Genomic DNA, 12,500 nt, shown 5'->3' with positions numbered 1-12,500 from the left:
CAAAAACTCTCAAACCTGGGACTTCTTGTGTAAAATAGGGCCTCTACGAGCATCCGCCATCTGCTTCTGTCCTTGACCATCTTCTTTGTAGCCTCCCAGGTGAGGCCCGCCGACTTCACTTCGTCAGACAGTGAGCGCCCCCTTGTCTTTTTCGGACGCCCGACCTTTAGCGTCCCTTGTAGGTTCCAATGGAGGGACTGGCGTGTGCCGTTGCTCCTTGGTCCTCTCAAAGTATGACAAACCCATCTCCATTTTTTTCTCTTACTTTGGGTGCTGATGGGTTCTTGGTTTCACCTTTTTCATAATTCTACGTTAAAAGTTATTTTGTATTGGGGATCCTGATATGTGGATTGGGGTTCGGTGTTGGTTTTTATTTTGCATCACCATTGGTTTTTTAAATATTTATTTTGAGACCAACATTCGATGGCTCAGTAAGGCGATGCCATCTGCAAACTCTAACTTTCCAGCTTTTTGAAGAATGTCTATCGTATCCTCGCCCAGCGTTTGCAATAAATGTTTCTCTTGTCACCCAGTCAAGCACAAGTACAGTACGCCAGTTGAAAATCTCATCAAATACAGATCAATTTTGCTTGGTCGGATGTATAGGCTTGGGTCGACGTGTATATATTAACAGGTCTGATTACCGAACGCAATTATGGGTTTGATTTAACATTGTTGTATTGGAATTGGACAATATTTTGTTTTGGTTTGGGAGTACGTATTTCCATAACAACAGTAAGCCCATAGCAATTAGGATTATCAGACCTGTTAATATGTGTACGTTGACATGGACCATACTAACATCTCTAACCAATGCTGCAATTATAATTTTGTGACTATTCCAGCCCAGATGAAATCTTTCCCCTTTCTGACTAATGGATGCACCTGTTGCTTTTTTTTTTTTTCGAGGTAAGAAGTATGACACTCGCATTTGGACCTTTGGTCCCTAGTTTGAATCCTGCTTTGGATGATGCAAGGCTGTGTCCTTGGAAAAGGCCCTTTACTCACATTCTATCACAGCACGCAGGTGTAAAATGATTACCTAGCCGATAACAGCGTTGTCTCAAGGTAAAAAAAATTAATTAATTAATAGCGCCTTACAGGCGACATGGCTCGTCCTAAAAGTTACGCGTTGAGTTGGCTTGGGACCCCTTGTATATCGCTTTGAGCACGTTTAGTGGGTACTGCTCTATATAAAACTCAAGTTTATTACTTTTAAATGTTTTTCTCTTTTCTTTTTTTTTTTTAAATCAGATTGTTTGATTGGTTCCTTTGTACAGCGCTGTACTTCAGAAACATGAGATTTATGCCAGAATGTCAATATAAATGGAGGCATGGCCATGTTATCACGGTTGTCTCTCCTGATTGAATGGCTCTTGATGCTATGCGTTTAGGTTTTTTACTTACAACATTTTTACAGCCGATATAATGTACAAACACACAAAACTATGTGTAACTTTGAACTTTTATTGTCTGAATGGTTCACTTTAGTGAGAACTAATCACTGAAATGACTGTCTAAAACAATAACAAAGAGTTGAGTGAAGTGATGTCAATTTCATTCTTTCTATACTCAAAGGCTATGTTTACTAACTTGACATTTCATACGCATTTAGCTTCTAAGTGTCTTATTTCGATATTATCATTTTTGTCTCTGGCTGTTCTGAGAAAGCAATTCCTTGTATGAAGATCTTTGTAATAGGATAGAGAAGTCGTGACGTCACAACTTCTACTCTCCGGTTCCAAACTCATTGGAAGTGTTATGTACCCAGTCCTTCGGAAGACAAATAATGAATAGGTTACATATTGAATCATAAACTGGCATTCCTAACTGTTTTAGTAGCAGGGTGTACAGGCAAACTCTTGGGATTATGGAACGTAAAAGAGCAAAGATGGATGATCTTCATTAACACAACTATATATTTAGACTAGAAAAAAATGCCATCACTCTTAAACCAGAAGATCAATTACAGAAGTTATGTATCCAGTTCTCCAGAAGAGTGGTTTTACACTTCCAATGAGATTGCATGAATACAGAGATCAAACACGTCTTGAGGAAGAAGAAAAAATGGTTTAAAAGAGCGAAACTGTCTCCATCTGAGACTGTCCTTTAGAATTATTGAGATATTAAACGATCTGCGAGAACCCAGTGTCGAACAGCTTACACACAGTACATCAACAAAATTATTGACGGAGACACAGACACAACTCTGGTCGTGCATTAAAAGTAAAAACAAATAAAGCATTAAAATATGGAATAGACCCACTGAAAGACAAAAATCAAAAGATGATTCAAGAACCAGTAAGAAAGGCAAATATCCTGAATGAACAATTTTCATCGATATTCTCCAAAGATATCTAGCAAAGTCGAGGGGGAAACTCATTGGAAACATACTAGACCCAATGGAGCAAATCACTGTATCTAAGAAAGGTGTTATCATGCTTATGAAAAAACCTCAATTAAAATACGGCATCTGGACCAGCTGGCATATCAGCTATCTAAATTATTTAAAACGTTCTGTGACGAACTGGCACCTGTCTATAAATTCCTATACCAAGTCTACTTAGACCAAGGTCAAGTTCGTGAAGACTGGAAAGATGCCTACATTACACCGATATTCAAAAAGGGCGACCAACACAAAATCTATAGACTAGTATCTCTCACATCAGGGGCATGGCTCTATTGGTTCAAATGGTGCCTGGCACCACATCCATGTTTTAAAAATGGATAACATCATTTTTTTAAATATATAAAACTGAGAAATGCTATATATCGCCTTTTATCAACAGTGCGAAACAGACTCCCTTTCTGTCACAACGCCTTCTACCCACGTTTTTCTCCCGATTCACACAGTCCGTTGATGACTGTCGTCAGCGACTGTGTACTATGGCTGAGCGAGTGACTGGATTTCCCCACTCAAACGATTCCAAGGAGCGGATCTTAGCTGGCTCCATTGGCTATTACTATAATGTACTATAATGTTGCCACATTGAATACCTGGCTCGAATTTTTACCATCTTCACATACGAGAAAAAACCCGCCTCAGGTGCCGAGGAATTTTTGCTCCAACTCTGTTGGACTGGGGAAAAATAACTAATGTTGGTCATTTACGTCCTAGTCATAGTATGGTAACTTCGACCATCTTTATTATTATCGAAATCACGATTATTAACAAGTTCATTTATTTCTCTCTCTGTGTCGTGATTATTGTATATATTAATTTATTATTATCATTATCATTATTATTATTATTATTATTATTATTATTATTATTATTATTATTATTATTATTATTATTATTATACATCATCATCATCATCATCATCATCATCATCATCATCATCATCATCATCATCATCATCATTATTATTATCATTATTATTGCTGCAAAAATTGATATGAAGGAATGTGAACGAGTTAAGTCAAACATTTCTTGATAGTGATGCTATATGCTAAATGCATGATCTTCGCGTGAATATGCGTGTTTGACTTTGTGTGTGTGTGTGTGTGTGTGTGTGTTGTGTGCGTGCGCGTTCATCTCACATACACACACACACACACAGAGATAGGTAGATAGATAGATAGATAGATAGATAGATAGATAGATAGAGAAAGAGAGAGAGAGAGAGAGAGAAGAGAGAGAGAGAGAGAGAGATCTTGTATGGTGTCATGTTTGATTTCCGAAGTGGAATGGGGCTGTTTCATGACGTAACTACAATACTCTTTTAATAGGCCATGGGCTGTTTACATTCTTACGCTTTGTAAGTTTTGAAATTACCCTTTGTTCGATTGACATTCAATGTCTGCATGTGTCCCTTTAGCCATTTCCCTCAGTGTCCAAACTCCAATCAATATATTCGTTCGTGATTTATATAAACAAATTATTGAAAAGATTTGCAGGAATAGAAACATCACCATGCAAATTTACTTTACATTTATGTAAGGTTTTTTTTCTTTCTTTTATATTTACACATGTAGCATGTGTAAGTCATTTTCGTCTGGCACCACTTTATACTGTAAGCATGCCACGCCGCTGCACATCAATATCGTGTAAACTGTTTGGACACGTACTATGCAGCAATATCATGAAACACATGATAACCACAAAGTACTGACAGATGGGATGTCAAAAAAAAACCACCCCAGCATGAATTAAATCATTTTTTTCTTCGTTGCAATCCCAAAGAGTCGTGGTTTAGCCGTCAGATGTACCTCAAGGAAAAGTTTTAGGCCCACTTCTTTTATTTTAAATTTACATCAATGATATGTCGAGTAAAGTATCAAGAGGATAAAATTCGACTTTTTTTTGGATGATAGCCTTCTTTATAAGAAATTCAAACATCAAAAGATTGCAATACACTTCATGAAGATCTGGACAAGGGAAAGAATGTAAACTGGAATTCCACCAGAAGTAATGCCAGCTAATTCGTATCACGGACAAAAAGAAAATAATAAGTTCAGATTATTATAACACGAAGAAAAATTGGAGACAACGCAAAAAACTGAATATCTTGGAATAACTCTTGACATCAAAATGTCTTGGCAGCACCACATCGATAAAGTTTGTATAAAGGCCAATACAAAATTTGGATTCTTAAGAAGAAATGTACAAAGTTGTCCAAGGAACATCAGAGAAACCTGCTATAAAGTCTTGGTACGGCCAATTTTAGATTATAGTGTTTGTGTTTGGGACCTCAAGAATATAAAGCAAATGGAACAGCTCGAGAAAATTGAAAACAGAGCAAGTAGGTTTGTTTGTAACAACTACAGGTGGACTGAAAGCATCAGTGAGATGCGCAAGAGCCTAAACTGGTCGCCATTACATGAAAGACACACTATACAAACAGCCAAAATCCTCTTTCAGGCTCGTCATGGACTGACAACGATCCCAATTGATCGCCTTATGTATAGATAGAATGAAGTTGACGTCACTCGGGTCTTTGATATTGTTTTTGCCATCCGCGTTTATGAGTAATTCTCACTAAACTATAATAACCAGACTATAAACGTTCAAGGTTACACATAGTTTTGTGTCATGGTCCGTTATACTTCCGGATGGCAATGTTGTGAGCTTATTAGCCAAGCACATACTATCTATAGTCTGATTAATACAATAATATAGTGAGAACATATCATCAAAATGGTTGTCTAAAAGAAATAACAAAGAAATGAGTGACGTCAATTTTATTCTATCTATAGATAGAGCCCACGGTTGATTTATGGAATCATTTCATTTTCACAGACTCTCATTAAATCTTTATCTTTTTCTGATGGGTACTCATCTACACCGGCATCCATTGACATCTGTTCATAGTCGTCCTTCAGAGCCATTTGTCCCAGGGAGTCGGAGTCAATCCTAGTTTCTATAATGTGATACATACAATAGAAATTGCTTGCTACTCTTTCGGTAGGACACTTGTCTATAGCAAAGTACTTACTGCTAGATCCAACAGACCCAGCTACTCAATAATTTCTGTGTGGACTGGGGGGGGGGGGGGGGGAGGTTCAGAAAAGAAATCTCGACTTCACCGGGATCGATATCTTTCCTCTTGCGTGTGAATCAACTCAGCTATAAGGACCCCCATCTTTGTTCATACAAAAGTATTGATTTATTTACTTCGCTTCCAATGGGCACGATCTATTTTCCCTTTCCATGTGCTCGAGGTCATTGGTCACATTGCAGAGCGTGCTCAAAGTGACCCACATAGTGAAAAGTATTCACAGCTTTTGAAATATCTAATATCACGATTGGTCATTTTGTTGAGCTTGACACACGGGTATATTTACAAATTTCATAAACAAAGCAGTGTGTTTATATTTTAAAAGAAATATCCAATCGTTGGACATCAACAAATCATGTGATTGATGACTCGGTTGGACGAAAACATGAATATAGATCGCTTCCATTGTAATGCTCTATCTAGAGGTTTAGGTGGTATAATTGGGTTTTGTCTTGCAATGAAGCTTGCACAAGCGATGTTTAGTTTAGTTAGTGACTGGAGTGGTGACAAAGATTTCAAAATTTTGATCTCGATTATGTGTACTAGGGCAAGGCACCTTGCATTTATCACCACATCCGAGTTTGGCGTGAATGAATTAAAACGGTGACATTTTAGATATTGTAGGATAATCGATACGAAATGTACGTCGAACAGACTACTTGTACTGTGTTCAATGGAAATTTGGCACAATAGTATCGCCTGCTTGGGGAATAATGAAACATTATGAAGCATATTGAGGCTGGTGAATCAGTGGAAATGGGAATTGTAATGGTTTCTTATTTATTTATTTATTTATTTATTTATTTATTTATTTATTTATTTGTTTAATTAATTAATTTATTTATTTATTTCGTTCCCAAAATGTACCGAGTTCAACTTCCCGTCGCGTTGCCCGGGCCTTGAGCAAGTCACCTACCCTAAGCTCATTTTGCGGCGCTTCACGACGGTTACTGACGCTTTGGTTACTCAAGTCTTAAATTGGAATAGACCCTAAAGACAATTAATTTCCCTCTGGGGATGAATAAAGGGGGCTTTTTATTTATTTATCTATTTATTTATTTATTTATTTATTTATTTATTTATTTATTTATTTATTATTTTATTTATTTAATTATTTAATTAATTCTTTGTTTAGGGGGGGAGAAGTGATGACTCCAGTTCTTGGTGCATACACTGCGCCAACATTGAGACCCTTGCGAAGAGAGACGCTGAGTCCATGAAGCTTTACGAAAGTCTGAGTCGACCTGATGATAAAAAAACCATGGGTGTGAAGTCCTGTTGTGCGGAGACTAAGGAGCAAAGAACAGCTCTAGTGAAATTGGTAAGTAAAAAGTGTTCTTTTTTTCTTTCTCACCATTCATTATAGGGAATGGGATTAGCGGAACAGTAGCGTCCCTTGATTGGACGTCACCGGCGGAGAAGTTATTAGAGAGAGAACGTCATATTGGTTTTGCGCATGCGTCTCTCGTCCTCGCTTCCGGTGAAAGCGGCATGAGACACTTCGCGAAAGCGAGGACGAGAGAGACGCATGCACAAAATCATGTTGACGTTCTCTCTGTAAGGTGACGTCCAATCAAGGGACGCTACTCTTCGGCTAATCTCATTCCCTATTGATATAATTAATTTTTGTACTTGTGAGTGGGAGGGTCTATGACTCCATGAAGCTCTACAATAGTTTGTGTTGCCCTGATGGTAAAAAAGACATGGATATGAAGTCTTGTTGTGCGGAGACCAAGGAGCAATGAACAGCTCTAGTGCATCTGGTAAGTAAACCGAGGTTGTTTTTTTTCTCCTATCATCCATTATTTATAAAAGTAATTTTTGTACTTGAGAGTGTTGAGACACATGAATGCTGAGATGGAAGGAGAAAAAGATAGAGAGTGGCCGAGTGGCCATGGTTGTGGGTGAGAGAAAAAAGTGCATGGCAGGATGGAGAGAGAGAGAGAGAGAGAGAGAGAGAGAGAGAGAGAGAGAGAGAGAGAAGAGAGAAGTATATATATATATATATATATATATATATATATATATATATATATAGATGGATAGATAGGTAAATACATACATAGAGAGAGAGAGAGAGGGAAAGAGAGAGAGAGAGAGAGAGAGAGAGAGAGAGAGAGAGAGAGAGACGAAATTAAGAAATAGAAAGAGTGAGTGAGGCTCTATTTACAAAGTTATAGACGGAGACAATGTTTTAAATACGTCTACAAAAACATGAACAATAAAACAAAACAAAACAAAAAGAAATAACTATAAACAAAAAATGAAAAACATCACCCAATATTATAGATTCCTAGGCGTTCTGAGCATTTTAAAAAAAGAAATAGACATTTAGGTGAAATGAATATTCCGAGAATTTCATTTCAGAATAACCCGTGACCCTTCATATTGTACGATTACAGTAAATGGGCATCCCTGTTAAAAGCTTGCCGGGCATAATAGCAGAAGCATCAATTTTTTTTAAATCGATAAAAAATCGATAAAATCGTGGTAAAATCGATACTCTCGTATCTAGCGCCAGACTTGCTCACCAGTTCGAGATATGCAAAACATAGAGAGGAATGAATTGACGTCACTCAGCTCTTTATAATTGTTTTTAGCCAGACATTTTGATGAGTAGTTCTCACTAAATTATAAGATCAATCAGACTTAACACGTTTAAGGTTACACATCGTTTTGTATGTGGTGCGTTATATCCGGCTGGCGGATTTTATGAGTATTTTGACTGAGCGCACAGCATCAATATTCTCGTAGCGCTAGACTTGCCCATCAGATCTGGATATGCAAAACATGTAGGAATGAATTTTCCATCTGTGGGCAAGAAACTTTATTATGTTTCAAAACTATTTGTAAATTATTTACTAAGATTATGTGCACGCAATTCCAAGAAATATATTTCTGATTTAAAAAAAAAGAATCCCCCCACAGTGTCGCATGGAGGCATTTACTATGTCTTCTATCTCCTTATATCTGTTTTCCTACACGCTTTCTGTCTTTATCTTGAGATTACTTGGTTTTGTCCTGGCCCCGGCCGGATACCCTGGCTGGGAGGGAAACAGTCAAATGTATAATTAGAGTTTCGGGAAATTATATTTTTTTTCTTGTTAATCATCTCTCTGTTATGCTCTGCTCTGTATTCTTTTTGTTTTGCATATAGAAGTATATGATTTGTAAACATTTGAGTGTGTTCCTCTTAGTGGGGACTTGTGCTTGTGTCTGGGTGAGACATTTAGGTGATCTCAAACTAAGTACAATGATAGTAACAAGAAATGAAGTGAGTAGGAAAGTACCAGAAGACAACAGAGAATAAAAACTTCGCCGCGACGATGGGGGCTCAAACCCGCGACCTTACTGGTACGACAACTCCGCCTGGCCGGGGGAGATCGTGACTCTACCGTATGAGCTATCCACGACCCCAAAAAAAGTCGCTTCAAACCTTAGTCTAACTAGAGCCTCTCTTCCCGACTTCTTAAGGTCGCGGGTTTGAGCCCTCATCGCCGTCGCGAAGTTTTTATTATTATTATTATTATTATTATTATTATTATTATTATTATTATTATTATTATTATTATTATTATTATTATTATTATTATTATTGTGATAATGTTATCTAACAAATTGTTGGGATGACTCGGTTGGCTTGTTTGTGTCAAAGAGTTTGAGCTCGATCGATCAAGAACAAACGCTTTGCCGGTGAATGCGAATTCCACCTTCAGACTGGCTGTTCCAGAATCGTAATTGTTACCCTCATTGTATTATAGAAACCATTTTAAAAAGGAGCTGATTAAATCATATTTTCCAAGGGAAATAATATGTCATCTCTAAAAATAATTGTCAAAGCTGTCGTGAACAAAAACGATGCAGGGAGTCGTCATTTGTTAAAAAACACAACAGGGTCTCAGCGTGTCTCAGCGATACGGTCTTTGTTTCGTATCTGAAAGGTACTGAGTTCAATCACCCGCCGCTGCCGATGAATAAAGGGAATAGGATTCAATAGTCGTAACGTCACTTCCTTCATAATGACGCATGGTAACTTAGCAACACTGGCTCTAAACTATCGGAACAATGGAGGACGCCGTATGAAATATTTCTCCGGCGAGCATTAAAGCGTATCCAGTGGAAAAAAAACCCCCATAAATTTGATCATGTTTTGACTTTTACACATTCTGATCACAAGACATATGAAAAGTTCTAGCCAGCATGAAAAATATAAAGTAATGATGTTTTTTGTTTAGAACCAAGATGGCCGCCGTTGCCGGGCGACGTGACATCAGACTATTGAATCGTATTATATATATATTTTTTTTGATTTATTCAATATTTGCTTTTAAAAAATAACAAACAAAATAACGCATACTAACTCTTTAATAAAATATATCATCTAGCCGCCATATGAAACGTAAAAACAAAACCTTTTAACGTTATCGGGGCGATCTATATTAGTATTTTACCATGTGCTCGAGTCATTTGTTATCAAAATGCCCTACATAATCAAAAGTGTTACAGCTTTTGAAATATCTAACATTACAATAGGTCATTTTGTTTAGCTTGACCTGTTTGGTATGTTTACAACTTTCATAAACAAACAAGCGTGTTAACATTAATTAAAAATTTATTTAATCGTTGGACAGCAACAAATCATTTGATCGACGACTCCATTGGACGAGAGCCTGAATATAGATGCTGTGATGGATGGCAAAAAACAAAACAAAACAAAAACAATAACGAAGACCTGAGTGACGTCAACTTCGTTCTATCTATAGATCGCTGACTGATATAATTTAGTGACAACTAATCAACAAACTGGCGGTTCAAAAATCAATAACAAGGAACTGAATGACGTCAACTTCCTTTTTTAAATAATAAAACAAAAACGCCAATCTTCGGGCACACATTTATGCATTGCGCTTAGTTAAAATACTCAAAACATCCACCAGCCGGATGTTACGTACCAGCACACAAAACTATGTGCAACCTTGAGCGTTTTGGTTTTTATTTTGGCTGATTGATAGAATTTAGTGAGAACTAATCATATCAATAGCTGTCTATAAATAATAGCAAAAACTTCCATCCTTCTGTTGATTCTGAAGGCTTAGCTAAAAAAAACTCACAACATTTGCCAGCCGGATATAACAAACCAATGCACAAAACAAAGTGTACTTTTAAACGTTTATAGTCTGATTGATCCAGTTAAGGGAGAATTACTCATAAAAATAGATGACTAAAAACAATAACAAAGAGCTGAGTGATGCCAAGTTCGGTTCCTCTATTATAATGCTATCATGGGCAACAATTTAAATGCACCCCCCCCCCCCCCGACACACACCCTATGCGTCATTTGATGTCGATGTAACGCTCCATCGATTCTCCGGTTCTCAGTAACAATTTTCCTCGGGAATTGAACTTCCTGGAAACGTGAAGCTTGAGTAGTTTCAAAATAACTACCTGTATCCCGTCGTTGAATACAAAACAACATAAAAATAAAAAGCTAACTAAAAAAACCAAAAACAAACACCCGACATAATTGAATCAAGAAAGATCTATGATATCCTATCGTGATAACAAAAAAGTGGGGGAAAAATAATAATCATATGAATAATATAAAGAAGACGAAAAAAACCCCGAAAAAACAAACAAAAAAAAACAAAACAAAAAAAAAACAAACAAACAAACAAGCAAGCAAACAAAAAACAAAAACAAAACAAAAACAAAGAAGCTTACGTAAACCCATTGCTGCAAAACAACATAAAATCTTACGATAAAAATAGATAAAAGATAATAAACGATATTGACATGATAAAGTTTGTGTTTCCCAGTCGCATCGCATTTTTCTCTCTGACCCCTCGTCCCCCCCCCCCTCCCCCCTTCCTGTCCAACCAGCAGTGATTGGGTAGCTGGGTCTGTTAGATCTGATGGAAAGTACTTTGCGAATCATATTCAACCCGAAACGTGTTAAATCCCTAATTATTAATGCTAAACTCCGCTTTTTATGATATAATGTTATTTTGATAAATGTAAGTTTTCATTCCTAAACAACGAAAGCTAATTACAGTCGGTTGCATTTATTTCCAAATACCAATTAATACCAATGAACAAGAAAGTAATTTTCTAGCACTCAACACAACGACCAATCCATTAACTTGAGACGTAAAACTGTCCTAAACCCATTAGGTATACGATTCAATAGTCTAATGTCACGCCGCCCGGCAACGGCGGCCATCTTGGTTCTAAACAAAGAAAATCATTACTTTTTATTTTTCATGCTTGCTAGATATGCCTTGTGATCAGAATGTGTAAAAGTCAAAACATGATCAAATTTATGTGTTTTTTCCCCTCTGGATACCCTTTATGCTCGCCGTAGAAATATTTCATAAGGGCGTCCGCCATTGTTCCGATAGTTTAGAGCCAGTTACTAAGTTACCGTACGTCATTAGGAAGGAAGTGACGCTACGACTGTTGAAGAGTATTGACCATGTTTTCATTGAAATCCCAGCTCTTACATGCAAATATTCCCGGAAAATTAAATTCACGGTTTAATGGCTACCTATCTTTTTCTAGAAAATATCATTCAAAAGAAATATTTGTATGCAGAATTTGAAACCAAAGCAAGATAATAATAAATGAAAGGAAACTAAAAGGAAATAAAATCCCCATAAACCATAACCAAGAAGGATCTATGAGATGCAATTTAGATAACAAAAGAGTTGTAATAATTGAGTTGTAAGAGTAATATATAATAATAATAATAATAATATAATAATAATAATAATAATAATAATAATAATAATAAATAATAATAATAATAAATAATAATAATAATAATAATAATAATAATAATAATAATAATAATAATAATAATAATAATAATAATAATAATAATAATAATAATAATAATAATAATAATAATAATAATAATAATAATAATAATAATAATAATACTTTATTTTCATCCTATCAGAAAAGGAGACAGGTATATTATTTGTGCATAACATGTATTAA

At 36.2% G+C, this 12,500-nt stretch overlaps 1 protein-coding gene across 1 annotated transcript in view; it reads left to right on the top strand.

Annotated features, from left to right (window-relative positions):
- The window catches only part of LOC144979838 (uncharacterized), a 48,686-nt gene that overhangs the window by 5,405 nt on the left and 30,781 nt on the right, over window positions 1-12,500 (top strand). Inside the window, exon 3 of the mRNA XM_078927018.1 lies at window positions 6,637-6,822. Coding sequence (XP_078783144.1) covers window positions 6,637-6,822 — 186 coding nt within the window. The remainder of the gene's footprint in view (window positions 1-6,636; window positions 6,823-12,500) is intronic.

This window comes from Berghia stephanieae, chromosome 9, assembly GCF_034508935.2.
Source record: "Berghia stephanieae isolate SIO BIC M18660-M18661 chromosome 9, UCSD_Bste_1.3, whole genome shotgun sequence".
Taxonomy (NCBI): Eukaryota; Metazoa; Mollusca; class Gastropoda; order Nudibranchia; family Aeolidiidae; genus Berghia; species Berghia stephanieae.
The sequence above is the reverse complement of the archived record's forward strand: the minus strand, read 5'-3'. Positions and strand labels throughout refer to the sequence as shown.